The sequence below is a fragment of the Myripristis murdjan genome, chromosome 18 (genome assembly GCF_902150065.1).
Source record: "Myripristis murdjan chromosome 18, fMyrMur1.1, whole genome shotgun sequence".
Taxonomy (NCBI): Eukaryota; Metazoa; Chordata; class Actinopteri; order Holocentriformes; family Holocentridae; genus Myripristis; species Myripristis murdjan.
Genome location: NC_043997.1, coordinates 14,714,885 through 14,740,989, shown reverse-complemented (window position 1 = coordinate 14,740,989; position 26,105 = coordinate 14,714,885). Strand labels below are relative to the sequence as shown.

General features: G+C 40.7%; 1 protein-coding gene across 2 annotated transcripts in view; it reads right to left on the bottom strand.

Moving 5' to 3' along the window:
- Positions 1–790: 790 nt before the first annotated feature.
- Positions 791–26,105, bottom strand: part of LOC115376101 (uncharacterized) — a 33,520-nt gene continuing 8,205 nt past the window's right edge. The window contains exons 2-4 of one of the 2 annotated variants that reach the window (XR_003929775.1): positions 17,693–17,745; positions 8,642–10,686; positions 791–801 (exon numbers count right to left, since the gene is read on the bottom strand). Coding sequence is in view for 1 of the 2 variants with exons in the window: in XM_030075568.1 (XP_029931428.1) it covers positions 9,909–10,686; positions 17,693–17,724 (810 nt within the window). In the remaining variant the exon portion in view is untranslated. Of the gene's footprint in view, positions 802–8,493; positions 10,687–17,692; positions 17,746–26,105 lie in introns of those variants that run through there. The other variant, XM_030075568.1, reaches the window with a different exon arrangement.

The window sequence follows — 26,105 nt, the reverse complement described above, 5'->3', positions numbered from 1 at the left end:
GGGAGGAAGTTTAGTCAATGTTTAACACCTCTGAGCTACGTCAGGGCCATAAATGCACTGACCTTCTCCAACGGCTCACCGCCCACCGTGCCAAACTCAAAACAAAGTGGCCCGTTTGATTCAAGTTTCCACTTTGTGTTGCATTTTGTGGGTGAGTTTGCAGGTGGCATCCACCGAACAACGGCCTCAATCCCAAACATCTCCAAGGACGTGAACGCACGTTTGACGGCTGAGTGTTTTCTCTGCTTCTTTGATTTCAGGGCTTTGATTGTCAGCGGCTTCATAATTTAAAGGTTAAAGCCATTTTTAGACCGTAGAAATAGTTCACATATAAAAAATGAATAAATATGTCCTCAAGAATGGTTTAAATAATGTACCTCTCACATGAGACAAAGATTCAAAGTGTTCCTTACGCAGCGTGTGCACCTTGTCATGGACGCTGCCGTGTTGACATGAAAGTCTTCGATACAAGTAGAAGAGCTTCCTGCTGCCAATGACAATAGCAGACTTGCTGTGTACAGAACAGAGGAGTGTAGAAGTTTCTTTTGTAATGAGTAACGCACTCCTGACATCTGCTGAGCACCAAACTGACTGACGACTCTTATTTTGTTAATGAATATCAGAATTCAGGGCTGTCATGTTACATTCGTCTCTAACTCAGTACTGGAAAGCACATTACACTTGCAAATCAAACAACTGTGATGTTAGTCCCATCACATAAGTTCTTCAGTTATCTGCATAAGGGGCGGGTAGAAAAAAATAGTCTCATGTGTCTTCATGTTTGTGCAACAGTCGCCTGACCTCTCACGAGTTGTTGCCTCACTTTGACCAGAGTTTGTGTGTGAGATCAGACAAAATTGGCAGAGCAGGCTACGACTTTTGAGGTGTGGAGATGTGCACATCACTTCCGAGGAGACTAATTTGACGGTGAAGTGCAAACTGTGCCCAGGCTGGAAACAACAACATCAAATCAAACAGGCTGCTTTTCACCGCCTCCGCTGTCGGCTTTGTGGTGTTACTTTATTAAAGAGCAAAAAAGAAATATCCTGTGTCCTTCATATTAGGATGGGGATTTGTGCTGATCCGTAGGCAGATGTAAGGTTTAACGTTGTGTTGTTGACTGGCAATTACGTGACAATGCATCTCAGGCGATGTTGCGAAAGAATGCATATGTAATGTAAAGAGTCGTGCCACAAATCATTTCCCACAGGGAGGAACTAAGTAAAGTGATGCATTACTTATTAAAAAAGTAATGAGTAATGTGTAATGCATTGCTGTTTACGAGTAACAAGCTCAACACTGGCAAAAACTACGACGAAGACTAAAACTGTTGGCGAAAAATCACTTCCGTAAAGTGAAATAAACTAAAAATAGCAGTTGCAAAAAATGAAAACGTGCACTACAAAACAATAATAATGCTCTATAACACGGCTTTAGATTCATCTACTGCAGGGAGTCTGTGCTAAATCAGAACATGGACACGATTTGACCCGGTAACGCTGGTCGCAGGTCTGTCCCGGGGCCCTGACGGTATGCCGCTGACCCCTCGCCGTCACGTGCGTGCAGGACAGGTGCTGCCGGGTGAGGATGCAGGACCTATTTGAGGAAACGTGATAGTCCCACATGGGAGTGATTCGACCTGCTTTCTGAGAGCGGCATGTGTGTTATCACTGATGAGAGAATGTGTGGAAACAAACCTAAAAGTGCATGTTTTTTAATGTTGTAAGTCCTTAAGTATTCAATTGTTGTATAAAGAAAAAACTGTGAGCTGTAATCCTACCTGAGATAGGCTTGTAATAACAAATGCTAACACTGATGAATCATAATTTTAAAACTGGGAGTGTGCATTGAAAGCTACAGGTAAACCTGAAACCTAATTGTAAAAGATTACAATAATCAAACAAAAGCTTCATTACAAACCAAGACTAAAATTAGGCTGCATTTGACAGCCTCACTATCAGAGGAGCCGGTGCGCAGGCCTGAAACCCAATCACACACTTGGTGATACGTGTTGAATGCAAAGAAGGAACTTCACGGGGAATCACTCGGTGCTCCTTTAAAGGGAAACCAGAACCGCAGTTAAACATGAGCAAATATTCTGGGAAGCCGGAAAGGAAACAAGTCTCTTTTGGATCGTGTCTGAGTCACCACGTGGAGGAAATGCCGTGCGGTGTGGTGAGATTTCAGGTGAAAAATCTGGTGGGAAGTATTTGTGCACGTGATAAAGCTCGGACCTCAACGCCGCCTGTTAATTCTCAGCCATCAGGCGACAGAAGGAAGATGTTCCTCAGTGTCACTCGACTGTTTGCTGAATCTCTACAGGGCGATGTAACCGGCGCCCTGACCCACAACCCCCGTTTTTAATCAAACCCAGACGCCGAGCATCTATAAATCACATGAAACTCATTAGCGGCACATTACTTTCACTTGACATGCAGCTGGGATTCAGAATACGAAATGTGACCTGAACAAATAATGAAGACCACCCTGGTGGTCACACTTTTGATCCCCGTGATAGTCAGTTTTCACCGCTGCTGTTTGTGAATGTGACACAAAACGGCAGCCCCTGCAGTGATAAGCAGGAAATAAATGAAAAGGAAAAAAATCCCCATTTGCGCTGTTAGTTTGACTCGAGAGGGCCAAGGCGCTCTGGCACTCGTGTTTCCGGCGTCGGAGGGATTTGTCCGTGTACACAGCTCTAGAGTCAACAGCACGAGATCTTTAGAACCGAGCGGGGGAGATTTTCTATTTAAATACGGCCCTGCTCCTTTGAGACAAGGAAGTGAGCGCGCCACAATTAAGGGTGACATCATTAACTCCAACAAAGGCTTGAGAAAAACAAACATGTTAAGCAAGCGCACACACCTCCGGGACTATCTGCAGTCTGCCTAATGGACCTAATCAAAACAACATAGAGGGATCTGACACACAAGTTCCCTTTTAGTCGCCTGCACGCTCCGCCTCCTTTCAGCGGCAGAGGAGCGCACTGCTGCCTGCAAAACTGATTTTGGTGCTGTTGCTGAGAAGCTGGTTGAGATCCAGTATGTAGCCTGCAGAGCCAATAGGGTGGGGTGTGGGGTTAAATTAGAAATACATACATAAATAATTAAACAAAAAAATAAGAAAGATTTGCAACTGGAAACTTTGATGGTAAAAAAAAAATAATTTTATTGTGTATAGTAAAAGTAGCCTAATTAAAAGGCTTCTATTTGGACACAAAAGTAACTGGATTTTTAAATTTTTTTTTTTTATTTATTTATTTTTTTTAAGTTGTGTGCATTGAAAAATACTGTCATTAAAAATGCTTGAATTGTAAAAAAATTAAATATTTTTGATTAAATAAAAATGTGAAAGTAGATGAACCATGTTTTTCATACAATTATGTCTTTTATGCACAATTTTTCAGCTTTTCAATTTAAAAATGATGAAATTAAATATATCCTTGAATCAGTGAGATGACAATAGTAAGTTATCATAAAGTACAGACTATGGAAACAAAATTGTTTCACTGAATTGACTGACTCCATTAAGTGTCTGTACTCCTTTATTCACAGTTTTCTATTAGGATGTCAATTGTGGAATTGCATCACACACATTCACACACTTTATGAGCACTTCCCCATGTGCACACCGCATATATAAAACTGTGTTCACACTGCATTAATCATTAGGGCTGTTTTTTGAAGCAACATGCTCTTTTGATGTTATGTTGGGCTGAAATGCTTCATTCTCACAGGTGATCTCATATTTCTATAATGTACATTGAGTGTTTATGCTCATCCTAATGGGTTGGTATTTTCAAATCAAGTACAGTTGCTTTGATTATTATTTCAGTATGTGTTGAGACAGGCCCGGTGGCCCAGCTGGCGACACGCGGGCTCAGCTCTGCGGTTGTGATGTGAGATGGTGCTCTGATTAAAAACGAGTCACTGTGGATTTCTTCAGCAGGCGGTGCCGAGTCTGCCGTCATTACTGTCCGCGCACGTATGGAGATGCTCCTTTGTCAGATGTGCATTCTCATTTCACAATGGTGCACGCTGTACTTTGTGCCAGCTTTTTTCTTTTGTGTCATTGGTTGCACATTCAAAGGAACACCGTGTGTGAGTGTGTGCAACCTTAAAAACAATGATCTTGAGTTATTTAATCTTGTAACCTGATTCGTTTCATTTTCAAAATTATGAAAAAGATCTAACAATAGGATGTAAAAAAAATGTCATTCTCAACAACCCAGCCGCCAGAATAAAATGTTGCCATTTGAGGTTGAAATGTCAGTGTTTCTGAACCAAAAATACATTGCACTGACTAAGCTAAAAACAAACACAATTCTTATTTGACACAGGAGGTGAAGCCCGGTGTGCACAAGCAAAGTCCTTTTAGCTCTACCATCCACCACCCCACCTGCCCCCTGATGAAGTGTTTTTTACTCATTGAATTCTCCTTATTTTTAGCGGAAATATGGACAAAACCATTTTTGTGACTTCCAGTCATTGGCTCACTTGACGTTGTCAAATGAGCGAGTCAAACTAGTTGGCGGCGAGGGCAGCAAATGGAGGTGCGGGAAAAAATGGAAGCTCAACCAACTGATTACGTGCACATTTCAATTTATGAAATGTTAAATTTCATTGTCTCCTTGCTTTGCAGAAACATAAAACACCAGCATTTTTCCTGGCGACTGCGCTCTCAGTGCATTAAAAATGATGAAATAGGCGACAATCCCTTAAAACAAGGCATGACACTAGTATCAAAGAGTAGGTGACTTGACTGACGAAAGAAATTGATTTGGGAACAAGCAACACTTTCTCATCTGGCGGGGTTTTCCATGAGCTTTGGGGCTCCAGTTAACGTCTTGGGCTTTTTTCAGCGTTCGCATTAGAGAAAGTCAGTACAAAGGAACAAGAAACAGAGAGGCTGCTTGTTCTTCACCTCATGGTTGTTACACCGCGCCCGCTGCTGCTGGCAAATCAGCTGCCCGCCATGTCCACAAGTTTTCTACTTGATGTTTGCCTCTATAATTGATTACAACAAGAGCTAAAATGCAAAATGAATGGTAGCACAAGATTAAAAAAAAAATACTGGATCAGAGCTTCACCCTGTTGAGTATCAGTGTGAATGCACACAGAGACACCGGAGTGCTATGTAGGTCTCAGCGTGGCCTGAAGGCGGCAGTCCCTTGTGTGACATCATATGTGACATGAAGCCGTCTCCGGTAGCAGCTCCTCATGTGACACTTGGCGCTGCTATGATGTGTGAAACTCAACACCATGCAATGCATGTGAGGAGATTTAGAGATTTGGGGAAAATGCCTCCTCAGCTAAGCTTTGCGTGAATGAGACATCACACAAAACATGGGAGGGCCTTGCATGTTGTTAGCCTCCCTACAGACGTCTGCACGTCTCGGAAAACAGCTGACCAAAAAAAAGTCTAAGAACTAACAAGTGGTTTTTGTTTTTAGCCCTTTCCAGGCATGCTGTACTGTGAAACCTATTTCAGTGGATCCTAGTTCCTGGAACATAACTTCTACCCTGCCTGAGGGCTGAGACTAAAACCCAGAACCTTTAGGGGGAGCTGGCAGTGCTGTTGATTTAGAGAGGTCAAGCACTGACTCGGCAACATGTCTGTGCTCTGATCAGAGGCTTTACTGCAAAAAATCTCCATGTTAACAAGTCTTATAGTCTCATCTACAGTCTTAAAGGACAACACCAGTGATTTTGCATGTTTAGCCTAACATCAACAAAAGCAAGCAGTCGTACTTAAGACTTCAGTACTTTTGCCACTGGTTTACGTTCATGCTTCTGTGATATGAAAAGTAACTTTTACAGACTTCAAAGACTTTGTTGTGTTTTGATGGCTTGAAATTGGGCGGAGTGATCTGAACGGATCAGAAAGCCTGAAAATAGTCCCCGGGGGAAATGCTTTACATGGCGAATTATCACTTCAGTCGTTCATCAATTGCAGCAACTTTGTTTGCCGCAGAGCAGAACATTATAAGGTGCGAGTTCCAACCAAACAACAAAATTTGAAAATGAAGGGACTGATTATACAGAGTGTCCACAAAGTCTCTTTACAATTTAAAAAAAATCTATTACAAAAGCAATTGATGAGATATGTTAATCAGATTTGTTCTATGAACTCAGTGGTTATCAAAGTTTTTAATCACACTGCATTTGTGTATTTCAGCAAAAGATCACTGATGCCATTGCCACTATTAATGAGGCTATGCTACAGCGAACATGGCAAGAAATGCTTTGTGCAACTAAGGGTGCCCATATAGAGGTGTATTAAATGAGAAAAAAACTTTAATATCTACTCCTCATTTTGTAATAATTTCAACAGATTTGTCTATTCATTTGCTTATGTAATAAATTTGTTACATTGTAGAGACTTTATGAACACCCTGCAAGTTCAGAAATCTTTAGGACCCAAATGCGATTGCAAAATGGATTGTTGCAAGAAAAAATGTAATAAAATGTAATAAAAGAGCCAAACATTCAAAATCACTGGTATGGTTCTTTAAATATCTTGTTTTTCTTCAAACGAGTGAAAATATCTGACAGTGGGATGAGGCAATCCCACTTATTTCCATTACAGTTTCACTTATTTCAGGATTTTTTCAGGGAACAAGTATAAATATGTTGAAACAAAGCAGAATAAGACAGATCAGCCTACTAGGATCAAGAAAATCAAATGTCTTGCAATAACTGGCACTGCAAAAAATTGGGATTATGTCATCTCATAAGTAGGTATCTTTCACTTTGTTTGAAGAAAGGCTATTTGCAAATGCCATTTGACCCAGAACAGGAAGAGAGAGACAAAAAAAGCTTTTGACCTGGAGACCCTGTGAAAAACGACCCTGCCATGTCTGAAGAGCAAAGTCCAACTGAAGAGAGAACCAAGTTGGAGGGTTAAAAAAAGCACGCTATAATTGAGAGAGAGCCATTACAGTGAGCAATTACGGCAAAGAAGAGCAAAGGGAAAAGAGGGATGAAGATAGAGAGGGGTGGGTGAGATGAATAGATAAATGTCCAAACACGGGCTATTTTGGTACCGTCAGGCTCGGTTCCACCTCCTGCACCAAGACGCTGGGACAGACACGCTAATAGCCTCTCATGTGGTGAGGGACCAAGTCAGCCGATCGCGCTCTTCAGTCACGCTGTTGCGTAAGCTCTGTTTCCAAGGCTCTGCTGTGTATCCTACTGGCCTCAGCAACGCCCAGAGGTGTTCATTAGCCGTGGCCCCAGGGCCCTGCTGCCTGCCGAGGGCCCCTGGATGATCACACTCATTCACAGAGAGAGAGGGAGAGAGTGAGAGAGAGAGAGCACATGAAAGCATGGTGTCCTGCAGAATCCATGCTTCTGTAAAATGTCAGATTTTCTGGAGCTGACAAGTTGATTTCAGCCCATTGAAGCTCATTTGCTCGCTGACACTGTACAAATCCTTGTGAAAGATTTGGTCAGTCTCCTTGAAGAGTTTTCATAAATTAAAGACAAGGTAAAATAAATAAATAGTGCTAAAACCACCAATCGATTAATCAACAGAAAATTTATGGACGATAATTTTAACAAGTGAGTAATTGTTTTTTTCCTTGTTTCTTCTTATTATGAATGTAATATTTTCTGATTTTTGTGGTTGCTCATCAGTCTAAGGAAGGGATTTTGAAACTTTCTGGCTCTAGTTACTTGTACTGGGCATTATTTAGACATTTTATGGTTGAAACGATTAGGCCCTAATTGATTAAATCCAAAAAAAAAAAAAAAAAAAAAAATCATCATCCTCATTCATCAACCTTAACATTAATTGTTGTTTACAGGACTACTAGAGCAAATAAAATAATTGCATACATCCAGCATGAAGGCAGATAAAGCATTTTGTCCTGACCTCCACTTGTTGCACGTCCTTCATTCTGTAAGGATTGAGAAATATAACACAGAAACCATATGTAAAACAGACATGTTTGTCATTGTGCCTTTAGATTTTTCACTTACACTCGGTTCAGTATCCATTAGTCACTAAAACATACACAAACGTACTGTCACAGCTCACATGTTTACAGTAAGTGTCTTTATTTTACAATACAAATAGAAGGAGTAGAAATAATTTGGCAGGCAAACAATGACTGAAAAGGGAGTCACAGTTAAAAAAAAAAAAAAAAAAAGGTTTTCAGAAACTTCATGAAAGAAAACGTTTAATGAGGGTTTAAGGCTCTTCAAAAGGCCACTGTGCTGTATGTGTTGGTTTTTAGGCTTTCTGTGCCATCCAGCCTCAATTAGTTTATAATCAGGCACAAAAACAAGCTTCTAATTGAACTAATGTCACAAGCCAGACAACAGACACAAGCCCTGACCTATAAAATTAAAAAAAAAAAAGAAAAAAAAAAATGCAACAGTAAAGTGGATTGATGGCCCCTAGGTGATTTAGTCACTGCTGCTTTGACCTTAACTTTTACACTCAAAGACCCACTGAGGTCAAAAAGTTGCTGAGCAGACCACTAATGTGTTTTTTTTTTTTTTTTTTTTTTTTTTTAACTTTTTTAAACTTTATGCTTTGGTGCTTTGTATCCTGGTTAGGATTGCTAATATGCATAGATAACCTCAGTGCTACAAACCCCTGATATGCCACGGCCTCCGATATGCTACCACATGACAAAGGGCCTTATTTATAAAAGGCTCTCACCCATTTAATTGCATACATGGATAAGATGTTACATAATTTTTGCACTGAAATCAGAAATGTGCTTCTAATTATATACCATACATATCTAATGATATATGAAAAATATGTAAACAAATTTTCCAAGTAGACTGATGTTAATATATATATTTATTGTTTACTCATACTCTTTGAAACGAGACACCATCATAATGAACTTAATAATGACTCTTAAGTGGATATTCTATAAATAAGGCCCGCCTCCTCATGCTCTTGCTACTCCAGTCTTAAGTAATGCTCATTGGTACTTTTCATATGGTAATTACCAAACTAAGAATGATGTGAGTGAAGATATAAATAACAAGAGCAGACAATAACAGACACCAACATGGGTAGCAAACAAAAAAAATGAATTTGATGACCTTTCCTGTTTCGCTCGCACAGTGAAACAAGGACGAGCTCCCTGAAGAGACAAAAAGCTATGGCAAGCTACAGCATATTCTCTATGTAAATATTACACACATACATAGAAGAGTATGCACTGGTGTTTAGCCTGTGAGGAGTTTTGTTCTAAAACGAGATATGCAATGTGATAAAAGTCAAAAATATTGATGCCACAAAGATTGGACAAACGGGATTTTAGTTATTTAAGCTCTGGAAACTGACAAGCGGCTGAATCCTGTTTCACTGTCAGCAGATGAATTTGAAGTCATATTGTAATGGGTATACACAATATTTTAGAATAAAACTCATACAGCGTGTGGTGTATTAACTAATATCTGCGCACAGGCAGTACTGATATGGCAAAGCAGTGTGTGTGCAGATGTTTTTCAGACCAAGGAGTGTATAACACACTGGGTTCAACTGGACTTTCTATATGGCTGCAGGCAATATTCACAGTCTACAAGCTCATGTTTCTTCATTTGTGGGTTTATGCAAACATTGCTGCATGAAAAAAGCTGTCCTTTCCTTCACAAGGCTGACATTTCCATTTTTTGTCTTTGTGACCACAATAAAAAAAAAGACATATCCATGACTCTGGTTTGAAAATAAATGTGCATGTTTTTGTAAACACAGTTTTCCTTCATTTTATCTGCGTTCACTCCGTGTTCCTCGATTATATACAAAGACTAGAGCTTTGATTCAGCACTATGGCAAAGTTGCATTGTGGTTTTGGATGCTGACACACCGTCTTCGAATCCGAGTCAATGTGGAGAGATCAGAGAGAGGAAGTGCGTTCGTGCTCAAATGCAGTGAGGCTGTCACTCACAGTCTTCCCCAGCCGTGGCGGCTTCCAGCGCGGCGAGAGCTTCTGCTACCATTGAGTCTGTGACGCTTTGCACTTCCTCCTCCTCATCCTCCTCCTCCTCGTCCCTCCCTTCTTCCTCGTCCTCACTCTTTGTCACCGAAATTCCACTCTCCAAGGTGGAAAGGTCCGGAGTCTTTCGTGCTCTGTGGTCATCCCTGGTGTCAGCTGAGGACACGCTGGTGGTGCTGGTGTGGACGTCCCCTGACAGGATGCTCCCTTCATCCCCCGTGTCGCAGGGGTACTCCGGGGTCCCTCCCACACCCTCATCTATCTCGTCCACTGACAGGCTTTCACTCCCTGTCCCGCACCCGTCGCTGATTGAGGGGTCCCACCCGTTCCTTGCGCTCTCATACTCCTGTATGTTGGGGTAAACAGGCACCTGGCTCGGCCCTCTGTCCTGCGTCACCCATCTCGGTCCCAGAGCTTCCGGCTGGATGATGTACAGACCCCCCTCTGGGTGCATCCCGCTCCCCTGCCGAGGGAGCTCCCTCTCGGAGGCGGCACCAGTGCTGTGCAGCCTGTTGACATAGTTGTTGTCTGCCTCTAGTTTTAGCGTGCCGTCGTTGGACTTGCTGTAGCCCAGGTTGTGGAAGCCCTGCTTTTGCTTGTCATGGCTGTTGAGCGGGTTGCTCCCGGGGGGCTCGCCTGAAAATTGGTGGGGATGGTACAGAGAGCTGCCCGCAGAGTCGCTCTTCCTCCCATCCACCGCTACAGAGGGGTCATAGATGTAGCTGTGAAACAGGGAGACAGAGGGAGCATTACTTCACAAAAAATGGAACAGATTCAGCATAGGTCTGCAACTAAACATTTTTTTTTTATTGTCAATTAATCTTGTTTTAATTTTTTAAAAGTTCATGATTAAACTCAAAGACACCAGACTGATGTCTTCAATTGCTTGCTTAGTCTAACCAGAAGTCAAAAAATATAAAGCATTAATTTTATATTGATATGAAATGGAGAAGAGCGAGCACACCCTGGGCAACTGTGAGGCTGCAACCAGCAAATACATCATCACTACATCAATTATCAAAACTACAATCAATTCATTTTGTGTCAAACAGGTGATTAATTCTTCCAACAATAATTCACCATGATGATGACTTTTAATTAAAGGTGTGCTGTGCAAAATGGCCAGAGATAGAGTGAGGTGAGGACATTTTAAATTCAACTGACAAAAAACACAGAATAAGCACAAAATTTAGTAGGACCAATGATGAGACGCAAGTAGACTCAACTATGAAATTCTGTGCTTATTCAAATTTTTTTTTTTTTTTGTCAGTTTAGTCTAGAGGACCCTCATTTAAATCCCAAAAGATTTTGCTGACTGCGCCTTTAGTCACTTTGATTAAAACTACACCAGATTTGGAGACATGGCCGTATTTGAGAAGCAAAAACAAAAGGAAAAGCAGGCCAGGTCCAAGAAGAAGGGCGCTGGATATGCAATAAGTCTCTGTCCCTTCCAGATGAGACAGAGTCATACTTGTCTTTCACTTGACTGGATCAGCACTGCAGCAGACAGAGGGGACTATTTACGTCTGTCTGAAGGGGATCCAGGAGTCAGATGTTCCCATGACACTGTGTGTGAATCGATAGAACACACTCGCACACGTTGACAACAACAAGGATACTTCAGTGTGCTGTTGATGCAACTTGCTCGACGCCACTGCGACATCTGAGGAATGCATGTGCTTCATGTTTACAGGCTGGCTCTTGTCTTGGCTGCAGTGATGTTTGCATTGCTCATACGACTGTCAGATATACTGTGCAGCGACGTCTTGGAAGGAGTGGAAAGAAGAGGACAAGGATGTGTAGACAGACACAACGGGACCATAAAGGCCTGTGACTGAACTCTTCTCTCTAGTACAAACTGTAAAATACTGACTTTTATTCTCAGATGCTCTCAGATTCTCAGCTTTCTTTGTGTTCCTAACTGCCGCAGAGGACAAGGAAAACAAAAAAAAAAAGACATCTAGGAGAGGAGAATGAAAAAGAAGCTGACAAAAAGACAGTGACGCACAACACACACATACTCACTCAAACATGCACAGAAATAAACCTGCATTTAGACTACTGTGCTTTTTGGGATCTCTACTGACAACATCTGCGCTTACCCTGACCTTAAAGGTGCAAGATGTACTTTTGCTCATATAATAGGCTCCAAAATGAATTGCATATAGAATACATTATCCTTCTTTGTCTGTCCATAACCCTGTGTGTACATCACCAGTTTCCCTGTAATTGGCTTTTCAGTGATGTCCGGGACATTTTTTAACGTCCAATAACAATGAAGGAGAGCAGCAAGAAAATAAATTGAAGCTAACTGTATGTAATGATTAGGGTCATTCCAAAACATAGGCGAATATCAGTCTTACTTTTTCAGTCTTGGAAGATGGTTAAAAATCCTGGATGCCTAATTGCAAGCTGAGAATGCAGTGATGCAACTGACGAGAGCAAATGGGAAGCCCCTAGATTCACTGGAAAGATGATAAACCTTGCCTGCAGTGACACAGTCTATAGTACACAGATGCTTGGAACAGTTGAGATATTGAACAGCTGTGTGTCTTAATTGATCGCATGTATGGCATCGAGCATGTAGTCAATCTCTAACTGCTGGGCAGCTTTTCTGTGCACGCTTTGATGAGGAGATTGTTCTCTCCAAGACAACGTGGGAGGACCTTTCTCCACAAGATCTCAGCTATCAAATTGCCATTCTTGGATTTCCTCAGACAGCTCTTGATGATGATTGGCAAGTGCTAGGGTGTGAACTTGTCCAACTGACGGGGAGGAGGACAGGACTAGCAATTCGCTTTGCTGCCTTGAGACTGAAAGGTGCATATTCTAGCTTTAAACCTCATTAAAACTGCTGTATAGGATTTTCCAACTTTGTATGAGATTGCTTTCAATCTTCATGCGCAAAGAAAAACAGGAAGCACACAATTTGAGAGTCAAAGAATCATCAAACAAGGTAATTAGCTATAATTTTAATTATACAATTAGCAGAATTTGTGAAGTGTGGTTGGTGTAAAACGCATTACTTAAGCTCAACTGTGCACCAGCAAAGGAATGCTGCAGCACACAGCAGCTTTGCAATGTCCATGATAATGTAAAATGCAATGAGTCTAAGTGGTGGGTGATAGATCAAATCAAGACTGGGTGACCTTGTTTAAATTCTGTAAATTTTGTAGATTAAGTCATGCCTAATCTAAACTTTAGTCCTAGCCTTAATCATACTCCAGATTTAACCACATCACTGAAAAGTTATAGGTGTAATAATGTTCAAAATGACCATAATATATTTGCAGAGGTGTGATTAATTTCTTGATCAATACCAGTGTTATGTCCACTGACTTCCCTGGTTTCTGTCTGGAAGGGGAGGGAGTTTGGGCAAAAATTTAGAAATAATCTGAAGTATTGGCTGACTGTAAGCTGACACTGGGGGTATCAGTGATGGTTATAAACATTTTAATACAGCCTGGGTTGAAAAAATGTCAAACCTATTCTTTAATTCCACTTCAAGCCACAAGCTTAGAGTAGTCCACAGTGGAGGAGTGAGGATGGACAAAATGCCCTTATTTTGGCAGATTTTCTCACAAGGGTATAAGTACATGAGCACTCACACACTCATACACACCTAAATAGGTTCCTACAGCAGTGCTGGTAGGAGGGCTTTATTTTTTGTTATATTGTGGACAGTGTAACAGGCTGTCAGACACTTCCTGCTGAGAGAGCCTTATGTTGTTCGCACCCTTCTTTTCTCCCTCCCATTATTTTCCTCCTCCACCCGAAGGCCCCCTCCTAGACTCATAACCCCAGCAGGGCCTCCTCAATCTCACACCTCCCTGGGTGCCTCTCCCTGCTCAAACCCTCGCTGCTCTCCGCTCCATCTCTCCCTCTGCATCTCTCTAATATAGTTGCTGCTCACTAATCTACTATCCCTTGCACTTCACTTCTCCTTGATTTGAGCGCCTTCCCTCGAGCCTTTCCCTCTATATCGTCTCTCTCAGCCCTCCTCCCCCTCCTCCTTCCTCGAGTCGTCCTTTCCACTCTGAACACATCTTCCCATCCCTGGCGTCTCACTTTAATATACACAAATGTGCACATTCTCTATGCATGCATGCCTGCTGAAAACTAGTCTGGAGTATTAAGAGGATAATAGGCGACTTTCTGATATATCGATTGATACAATGACGACTTCTTTTCTCTGCTTGCACACACACACAAACACACACCACCTGCCCACGCACATGCACGCAGAGTCACAAGTGCATACAAAACAGAAACACACGGCCTCTCTGATTGAAGCACCTCTCTCTCACCTTGCATCCCTCCTCTCTCTCCCTTCACAGTGGAAAGCTGAGAAAATGAATGTTTTCCATTTCTCTCCCTCTCTCTCTTTCTCTCTCTCTCTCTCTCTCTCTCTCTCTCTCTCACTCTTGCTCTCTTTCTCTCTCTCTCTCTCTCCCTGTCTCTTGCTCCTCTCTTGCGCCAGCACTGCCGCTGTGTCCTGGCCGCCAAGGTGAAACTTGAGGCATGCTTTCACGAAGCAAGACACAAGCTGTGTTACAAAAAACAGAAAGAAATGAAGACCAATCATTTTGCAGGTGCTTGTTCATAAAGCTGGACAAAAGCTTCATGACAAAATGAAAAAGCACTTTACTGCACAACAGGATTCCCACCTGCCTCAAAGCCACAGTATTTCCAAACAGCAGATCCAGTCAAATGGACCACTTGTTGCTGTGATCCTCTGTTTTCTGGGTAAATGGACAGAGGTATTGCTTCTGACAGACATTAACACCTGCATTTTTGTATATATCATAAATAAAACTTTTTTTTTTTTGTACCTATGAAGGAGAGGCGTGTGGTTTGTGTTTGTATTAATGTGGGCATCAGGCCTGTGTCAGAGAGCAGATGCAAATAATTCTCAGCTCTTCTTGTGGAGGTGGAAAGTATCTAAGAACATTTCCTCAAATATTGTACAGTTTTGATAGTGCTACTTTACTTGAGCATTTCTATTTTGTGAAACTTTATACTTTTACTCCACTACAATGCATGAGGGAAATGTACTTTTTACTGTATTTATTTATCTGATCGCTGCAGTTCATAGTTACTTTTAAGAATAAGCTTTCACATGCAAAACACTGAGTCTGATCCGTTGTTGAAATGTCAAGTAGCCAAAAGCATATGGAGCAGTAAGAGCTACAACACTGACATATTTCTTACAGGTTCATGCCTCACTAATTTAACACTATGAGAGGAACAATTATTCACAAAGACGACTTAGGTACATTTTATTGCAGATACTTTCCTTATACTTAAAAAACAGTTATAATGAAGGACTTTTACTCTTTTACTCTGGGGTATACTGATTAAGGCATTGCTACTTTTACTAAGTAAAAGATTTGAATACTTTGTCTGACACTGATTTGCTGGCATGAGGTTCCACATGAGGTGAGGTTGGGTTGTGTTGGGTAGGCTGGCAATACACAGAAGTGGCAGCAGGGTGGTGTAATGAGTAGGCAGGCCACCCTTCATGTGATGGATGGTTCAAGCCCATGTGACACCAAACTTCTTCCTTGCTCAAAACACTGAATCCCTACAAGTTTCACTGGTGCTTCCTGGTAGTGATATACCACATTATGAAAAATATGCTGAATTGAATTTCAATTTCTTTTTTGTGATGATGTCCACTCTGTGGTACTTGGGAAATGTTATCACTCCTCCGACACACAACTCACTAAAACAAACTGCAGTGTCTACAAATGAAATTAGGTTGACGTTCTCTCTGAATATGTTTATGTGTAATGATGGTGGTGATTGTTATAGCAGCCAAAGAACGAGAAGACTTTCTTTCAGGCTTGTGGAAGACCAACTATTAAGCACCAGCAGAATGTGACCACAATACTAACACACCACTGCTACAGTGACTTGGCTGATTACATCCATTACATCCAAATCATGCAAGGCATAGCAACACCTATAGATTTTATGCCACTAATACCATTAAACTTGTGATGAACATCCTAATGTTATTTTTTCTTTATGCTAACCACACTGCACACTTAAGAGACTGGGAGTTTCCAGTCTCTTAAGATGTGCAATTCAGTTCATAATTTGGAGGACAAAAGTAAACAAAATGTTTAAACCTGAAGCTGAGATTACAGGTTCTGTAAAGTTTAAATGTCACGATTCCATTTGTAAATTTCACATTACATGCATGAAAATCTTTATAAAGCATCTCACTGTGAAAAAGTAGTCAATTCTACTCTTGTAAAACAAAACAAAACAAAAAAAGTTGAATAAAATTGATTCAGACAAGGCAAAACTGCAGTTTTGAGTCTTCTATGAGGCAGCATAGACTGTGTGAGGGTCAGTCTTGGGATACTGAGGCCAGTTGTACAGTAGACCCAGTAACCTACCGGCCCACCCTGCCAATCCCCAAACACTGCTAAGCCAAGAAATGTGACACTCCAGACAATTTGGGAGGTGTGTGTGTGTGAGACGGAAAGAGACGGAGAAGGAGGGAATGTATAAAAATTTAAGTAAGACTGTCTACTTGCATGCTTGAAAGAGGCCAAATGTCCATTTGAAAGTGTGTGCGTGTGTGGCAAGCATTCACGTGTATCCTCTACATGGGAAAGGAAAGTGTGTGAGTGCGTGAGCGTGTTGAGGGGGATTACGACTCTGGTATGCGAATCAGGGTATGCCCTTTCATTAATCTGCAATCAAAATCTCGTTTGCCTCCCCGGCTCTCACTCTGTACTTCTACACCGCAAAAGGCACAGCCACACTAAGCCCTAACAATGACGCCTTGTAGGCTTTTAACAACTGGACCGTCCTGCAGAGAAATACTGTAACCCAGGGTGATGGCTATTGGCATATTGACGCACCGTTTGTACAAAGAGCCAATGTGAGTCCAGACATATTATAAGTGGGCCTCTCACTATCTGCATCACACACGACAAGAAATCGTTACATGGGCAAGGAGACATCTGAATCGACGGGTGAACTTCCTGTCCAGTTTGTTATGGATAGATAAAGGGGTATTGGGAATTTAAGTGGCTGCTATTGAGGAGGTGGATTGCAATTTGTGTTTTACACCATATTCAGTTTAATGTGACAGGCATAAGAAGTCTGACGTAACCCTGAGAAGAAACCTTTGTCCAAATATGTAATTCTGGATCAAACACTTTTTCTCTATGGGGAAAATCCATGAGGTTTTCACATAATTATCGCTGCCACAGTCTGTGATTTAAGCTGGCAACTAAAACGTGGACATTTGCACATTTCTCTCTTAAATGAGACTGAATCGACTGAATTCTGCTGCTGCAGAATGCTGTTAACAAATCAGACACGACATGACTTCAGATTATATTAGACACATCATCAGTACAGAGTAAAGACTTTGATGTATCTTAAGTTCACACAAAACTCACGCATATATTTAGAGGAAAAAAGCTTACACTCTTGAGCAAATTACACTGAATGCAATGTTAGAATGAGTTTAAATTCCTAGATCACAAACAGCCAACAGTAAGCATTAGCCAGTGATACATAGTGTCCTAACAGCAGTCCTGTTAATGATTATATAATATATAAAACACAAGTAACAGGAACATCAATTACCATAAATGAAAAGGAACTTGGGGGTGCAGTTGATTTTGACACGTAAACAAACACTAACAGGCACACAAACACAAACACACACACAAAAGAACACACAGAGAACACACTTCTCACCTTTTTATCATCCTGCAGCATCGGCACCCCATTTGGCCAGCTGTGTAATGGAGCTGTGGAGGGACATTAACAATTAAATTACACATTCATCAACCCCACCCCCAATAGTACAGTTGTGAGTGACAAAACTTCTTAAAACATGATAACCGTCATCAAATTCTGGATGCCATTTTCAATTGGTGACATTTTCCCATTGATGCCAGCGCTTGCTCATCAAGGAAAGGTTACCTCCAAAGAGCTTTTATGGTTTGCTCCACAACTACAAGTCTGCACACAAACACACATACACACACACTCACTTTGACAGAGTCTGAGACTGCTATTGATTGAATAGTGCACCACCTCTGACATGTGAGTGGTTTTTAAATGAGGGCTTTCTGGGGCTCTCTTGAAGATTTCACCTCATCAGTCAAGTTTTGCTTTGCCCTTGGTCTCTATGGTGTTTGGACATGAGGATGAAAACTATGTCTGCCTGAAGCACCGATAAAGATGTTATTGCCATCCATCACTGTTGTGTATGTGTGTGTGTGTAACATAGAGTGTGTGACTGTGTGTGTGTGCAGGATGGGAGTGACCTTTTCTCTCCTGGTGGTGTGTTTCTCTAGGCTTTGGCATTTCATTGCCTGGGTAAATAATTAATCACTGACTCTTGAATGGGTTTGTCTGCAAGCAGAGAGGAAGGAGAGAGAAACACAGAGGACAGAGTATCTCCTTCTGGAGCAAAAGGAAGGAAGGATGTGCGCCCACAAGGCAACCTTAACTCTCTGACCCTGTGAGCACTGGCGGTTATGTTTACCTTCAGTATAATGCAAGAATCGCTTCGCCAAGTGCGATAACTGTACAGGAATTTTTCTGACAGAGTGTCACAGTACATGCTGACTGAGCTGACAGGATGGTGTTCAACACTGTCAAGCATATGGTATACCAGCAGGGAGACGCAGCATATTACATTATGATTCAAAACATTTTGTTGGTTTTGATTTTTTTTTTAGGTGGGCTTTAGCTTAATCTCGTCAAAAATGGCGAAGCATCTTTGTCAGATTACTAGGTTGTATGTAGCTGATCATCAGGTTGTGCTATTTTTGTAACTCCGCTTAACTTTTGGGAAAAGTAAATAAAAGCCACAAAGAACCTGGTAGAAATACTGCTTCAATTAGCTTCCATTAACACCTTGGTATGTATATGTTTTAAATCTATTAAAATGATACATATTTGGGCTTGGCCTTGTGAAACTGGCAAAGAAAAAAAACTGACAGTTTTATGAGAACAATAAATAGTGACATGCAAATAAGTTGCATGCTGTTTAGATGTGAGTCTACACTTTAAAACAAAACAAAACAAAAAACAAAACACTCATGATTTTGAAATATTTTTTCAATTAAATCATGGGAATTTCATTTCGTTTTAGAGGGTCAAAGCCAGCGAGGATTATACAAAGGGAATGCATCAAAATCATTATAATCAGTTTGCCTCACTCATTTGAATTGAATTGTCTTGTATATATTCATGTTGTGGTAAGGCAAGGCAACTATGATGTAAGGGCCTATTTGTTACATGGAGGGATTGTGACTGTCTTCATGGCCGTCATGGGGAACAGGCTCAGAGGCCCAGGTCAGCCCTGGGGAATGGTTTGAAGAAAGCATATGGGACCGGCTCGACACATTGTGCTATTTGTGTTGCAGCAAATTCAAAGAAAAAGACGAAAGCTTCTGTTAAGTTATCCACTAAGGTCTGAACTCTCACACCCATTGCAAGGCACCTCACAATGCTATTAATCAAATCATGTGGACCAAACTGTCATGGGTTACATTTTTTGCATGAAAGGCAGCATTATATTTACAAAAGAACATTTATTTTTCATTTGCATGCCTTAGTCATCTCAAGACTTGTAATTATCCCCATACAAGTATGTTGCTGTGTGCTACAGCAGAGCAATGGTGGGTGTTGTCGCTGCAAATACAGATGCTGTGACCAGACAAGAGACAAAGTCAACTTGGATCCAGAAAAAATCTCGAAGAAGTCAAGAGAACGCTCAAGCACTCTCTTTTCGAGTGTCCTCAACTCTCTTTGCTTCTGTCTCTCTCTAATAAAATGAGCCTTTTAAATTTGAGCTGGCCTTGACTACAACCTGGCTGCGACAATTGCCAGTACACAGTCACCTCTGCCACTGATAATTTTACACATGCATTATCACTTCGACTTGGTAATTCAGGTGTTCAGCTCGGTTACAGGAGTGAGAGAGGCCGTGCCTTCCCTGCAGTAGTTAAAAAGTATTGCATTATTGTTGTTATTAATTATTAGTGATCATCAAAGAGGCATTCGTTCCAGTAGTCACACCGCAGATTAAAGCATACAGTGTAAACCTATGGTAGTGTAGTGAAAATGATTCATTTTCGCTGTATTCTCATGACATTTGTATTTCAAACACAAACGTAGAGGCTAAGAAGTTTTATTTCTGAGCGTTTATTTGTATGCATGTTACACCATGTGAGATCAGTGCCATTGTTGTGGTTGGGCAGCCTTCCCTATCCCATTTCAGGTGAAAATAGGTACTCAAAAGGAAAACATCAGCCTTTAGTATCTGGTCTCTTCACATCTCCCTCTGCCAAGTCTTAACTGCAGCCTTGCTCAGTTGTTCCTTGTTTGCAGAATTTAATGACTTGAGTTTCCTCAAGAAGTTAAATGCATGCTCAGTAGTATTAAAGACTGACCTGAGTATTTTAAAAGGGTCTACTTTTTGTTCCCAATGAACTCTTTTGTTAAGTGGGCAGTATGTTTTGGATTGTTGTCTTGCTGTATTGTGAATTTCTGCTAAATAAGCTTGGAGACTTTTTTAAGACAAGAATTGTCTATATACTTCAGGACTGATTGTGTAACTCATGACAAACAACATCAAGACCTGAGTATTTACCATGTGCATGAACAAGCCTCCTCCATGCTTCAGAATTGATGATATGGTTATGATAATGTGCAGTTCCTCTCCTTCTTCATGGTTTACACTTTCTGTTGCTTTGATAAAGGTTTATCTTTGAATTGTCTGTCCATAAAAAAGTGAACACTTCTGGCTCATCTTTCTACTTATTTGCAAATTCCTGGTTATTGTTGCTGATGAAAGGTTTGCATCTCACAGTGTCGCTTTTGTATTTTTCCTGTCTCCTGTCCACAGCTGCCTGAGAAAGACTCGCTCAAAATGTGTTGCCAAGTGTGCATCAAGGCTGTGATCTTTTCTCTATGACAAGCTTCAATAACTCTCCTTGCTTTCTGCATTACAAGTGGTTTCCCCCTCCCATTATTTTGCTTAGTGCTTCTCCTGTCAAAAATCTTCTTTCAGCAGTGAATTGTGATACTTTAACCCTTGCACCATGGCGACTGATATCTCTTTGGCTATAATTTTCTAAATTAGTGTATAAATTTGCTGCCATCAATTTCTGTTATATTTTGGAATTTCCCTTGATTTCATCTTCAAGATTTCTTGCTTTTCCAGTGTCTTCACTTTGACTTCTGCCTACAAATTGAGACCGCAGCTCTTACTGTGTGTATGCACAATTAAGGCAACACAAAACACCTGAGCAATTAGTAACACCTGTCACTTGTCATTTATCCTAATTCTTTATGAAAACAGCAAATGGCATTGTTCTACATGACTTAACATGTACACAAAAATACCCAGAGATAAAAGTCATACTTATCGTATACTCAACCTCTGATCAGGTATATACATTTCATGAGTATGCAGCAAAGTAAACGATTTTACACCACTATCTGAATACTTATACTGTCACCATAAGATCAATCAAAGCCCAAAAGTAACTGGAATATGCTCAAACCACATGCAAAATATACATATCTATTTCATTGTTTTTGCACTTGGTAGTTTATTTTTCACAGGCATCAACAAATACACCTGCAATGATACTTCAGCAAACAGATTTGAACATATATGTATATGAGTGTTGTGTATTTTATAACTGCTAAAATCAACTTTGGAGGAGACTGTTTTGATGCCTGCCAAGCTTTATTCCTCTTGGAGAAATTGAGTAGCTAATGTTGTATATGGATGATGACAGTATAAATAAATAATGCTCACACTGGTGGCTTAGGCTATATGACTTCCACTACAGCCAGTAGTAGGCGACAAAAAAACCAATAAGACTCAAAGGGTAGCTGGCACAGGATATCCTGTTCAGTGACAGTCACCCCCCAAAATAATCTCATTATTTTTCGTCTCCTGTTCCAATTCATGGAGATGTAGTCAGGCTTTGGAAGAGTTGAAATAAGGAAATTAAAGTTTTATACCATGAAACTATGCAGAGAAATTAAACTATTAATTTATTTTTGGGACCGCAGTGAAGAGTAAACTCATTTCACCCACCATTTTTCAGCTTTATGATATGAATTCACAGTATGCCGTATAGTAATGAATGAAAATAGGGTCTTGGGTCATGACTCTTACTCTGAAAATACTGTTGATTGCTTTTCATCTTATGGCATCCACTATCTATATTTCAGAGTTTACACAGCTTTTTAATGAATACTGCATCAATGCATGTGTACTGAGCTCTTGCCTACCTGATCTCATACATTTTTATTTTGCTCACTGAGTTTTAACTTCGCAGACTTTACCTGAGACTCTTCACTTTGTGAAAAATAATTAAATGTTAATGTTACAAAGATGTATTTTTCTGTACATAGAGGATGAAACACAGTTTAGCTTAATTTCTTGCTGCCAGAATTTTGTGCTTTATGATTTTTATTTTCCGTGTGTTTCTGCTGACTGCCAACATCCTGTGACAGAAGTCATACTACTGTACAGACCTACTAATGGCTGGCTGACTGAGTCGGAAAAAGCTGGTTTGCATTGGAATGGAGTTGGGTTGCAAATTTGCAAGGCAAAGCTGGCCCTGAGTTGGCTGTGTGCTGACAATGTGATTGCAGTGTTACCTGCTTCGGGCTAACCATTCTGCTGTTGGTCAGCAGAAACAACTCGACAGTCAGAAGGGCACTGGTACTGTCGGGGAGCAATGACAGCATGCCATCTTAGCCAGGGGTAGGCCTGCAGCTAAAGATGCTCCACTAAAGAAAAGGGGCTCAGTGAGTAACAGCAACCCAGCTGCAGGACTGTCCTGAGAACTAAACATTAACATTAAAAGTCAAGGACCACTCCCAAGATCTCTGCTTGAGGAAAATGAGAGGACAACTATGACTAGAAAGGCAACCCAATATTGTCCTGGCTCCAGTCTGTCTAACAGCAGCTGTCATCATTAGCACTGTTTGAAGAGTACATGGTTAAAGATTCACACAGAAAACTGGAAAAACCAGAGATAACAAACTAGCTGGGCGGTCTACCTGTGAATTCCCATCATCACCATGTCTTTCAAGATTAATCACAACTAAAGCACACAAATCAATATTTTTTTTTACTTTGTGATCTTACCATGTCACATTTTGCACAGTTGTCTCTCTGCAGTCATATGGCAATATAATGTAAAGAATGAATAACTTGTCATTGCTAACAACCAGTCATTAAAATGGACTGACTAGCCCGTCATCTGTACCCTGCAAGTACTTAAAAAAGGCTTCCCATTATAAACATAATTTTTAATACAAGCATGGATGCATGCTGCAGTGTGGAATGGCTTTGATCAGCCAAATCATCCATTTGTATATGAACGCACCTCCGTCATTATGTCACAGAGCTAACCACAACACTGATTTGGATCTAATTTTCATTGGCCTTTTACAAATTTAAATCCTGCTGCTGTATACAACAGGATAAATGTGTAATGCCCATCTGTTGAATCCAAACAGTAATTCAAACACGTCTTTTCAACACATTAACACACTGCAGTAATTTGCACTGTATCTCTACGTAGCATTTGAGTTATAAACTAATAGTCCATTTGAAAGTTGTTTAGTGTTTGCTCATACTTCCTTGTTTACTTGGCTTGCTGTTGGTTTTCTGTTTCATGTTGACAGAAGTGGAAAAACAGGATTTTGTTGTTTCATCTTGAAAACTAATTACTGAAACTAAATTGTAAATAGAACACAAATGAACTACTGTGGACAGTACTCTACATTGGTGGATTTGCTGCTATGTTTACTGCTTGTGCTCCACTTTCCACAATTTGTGATACCAGGTGAAAGATATAACTCACTGCTATCACTGCTCAGCTACTAATCAGTTACTGATTCACTTGTTTTTAGATTAGTGATGCAATTTTCAATGCGATCAAAGAAAAGAAATTTGAAAATAGGCTGAAAATAACAGGAATCATCAATTAAAGCAGATCAGACAAACTAAAGACCTAGAAGATTAATCGTGAATTGATACCCTTGCAAAGGCTGTTATTAAGACTATTTTCTGTCAGCCCCAACAGCCACCCACAGGCCATACAGTAACCAATAAAGGCTAACTAAAATTTGCATCAGAACATCCAAATGACCAATCAGGTTGTTTCCCTGGAGTATTTCCAAAGTCATAATAAGATCAAGGACTCAATCTGTGTGTCAAATGACTATCATTCATTCAGATACTGGCCATTGTTCACAGGTAATAATAGTACTTTATCTGCCCCACCATGCCATTCAATATATTATATATTGCTCCTGTTTTTTATGATAGGGAAGATGGTGGGACGATTAGGGAAGGAGAGAGATATTTCAGCAGCGGCACCTTGGCCAGGCTCCCATTATTTCTCTCTTTCCCTTTCAGAGTTTTCTTCAGAGGAAATTGAAACATTTCATCTTGGAGAAACAGGTGCAATAAAAGTGAGATTGCTGTAGATTGTCCCCTAAATGTGAATCGGACTGAAATCCAGAGGATACCCATGGCATTGGCAGTCAGGGCGATTTTGATTGATTGTTGTAGGTGGAAAATTTCATTCACAATGATGAGGCTTAAGAAAAGCCTTCCTCGGAAAGTCTCGCTGAAACAGATTCTACCTGATTTCAGTTTTCTCTGAGAAAAGGTTACTGCATGACTGGAGTCACTGTTACTATAATAACACCAAATATGGAGTTTGATTCCAAAATGAATGGTCCACTCATTATAAAGTGACTTCTACTCTTCAAAATGATCGATGGCAGAAAATTAAAATGTATCAAGGCAATTTGTAAAGGATATATTTTAGAGATATTGTATAATGAACTTCAAATATGGACAGCCTTTTGGATTAAAATTCTCCTTGAGCTCTCCTGTTCTTGCACCGTTTCTCTCTCACTCTTTGTAGGAAAAGAAATTTTCCCACGCATGTAAGCATCTTAAATTTCCCCTTAGCAGCTTCGAAGTTTGAAAAAACATTTGTTGTCCATATGACAATGGGCCGGATGAAGAAAGCGCTACATGAACAAATTTTTCTTGTTTTGTTCATATCCACAATTTGTTCTTATTTTGTTAGTGCCTTCTGGTTTATGGGATTCACTAATTCCCTTGTAAAGTGTTTAGGGAGCATTACCTTACGCTAATAACAAATGCTCAGACACACACCTGCAGTTTACAGTCAGGTGGGATTCATTGTTCAGCACACCTGGGCAAGAGCAGATTTGGATGGTTAAGAACATTTGATAAATCTGGTGCTGACTTATCTTAGTTTTTCTCTTGACAGAAAAATACAAGAAAATATAAGAGAAATTTAAGAGAATGTTGCTGCATCTGGCCCATTGTCATATACAGTACAGGCCAAAAGTTTGGACACACCTTCTCATTCAATGCGTTTTCTTTATTTTCATGACTATTTACATTGTAGATTCTAACTGAAGGAATCAAAACTATGAATGAACACATGTGGAGTTATGTACTGAACAAAAAAAGGTGAAATAACTGAAAACATGTTTTATATTCTAGTTTCTTCAAAATAGCCACCCTTTGCTCTGATTACTGCTTTGCACACTCTTGGCATTCTCTCGATGAGCTTCAAGAGGTAGTCACCTGAAATGGTTTTCCAACAGTCTTGAAGGAGTTCCCAGAGGTGTTTAGCACTTGTTGGCCCCTTTGCCTTCACTCTGCGGTCCAGCTCACCCCAAACCATCTGGATTGGGTTCAGGTCTGGGGACTGTGGAGGCCAGGTCATCTGCCGCAGCACTCCATCACTCTCCTTCTTGGTCAAATAGCCCTTACACAGCCTGGAGGTGTGTTTGGGCTCATTGTCCTGTTGAAAAATAAATGATGGTCCAACTAAACGCAAACCGGATGGGATGGCATTTGGCTGCAGGATGCTGTGGTAGCCATGCTGGTTCAATGTGCCTTCAATTTTGAATAAATCCCCAACAGTGTCACCAGCAAAACACCCCCACACCATCACACCTCCTCCTCCATGCTTCACGGTGGGAACCAGGCATGTGGAATCCATCCGTTCACCTTTTCTGTGTCTCACAAAGACACGGCGGTTGGAACCAAAGATCTCAAATTTGGACT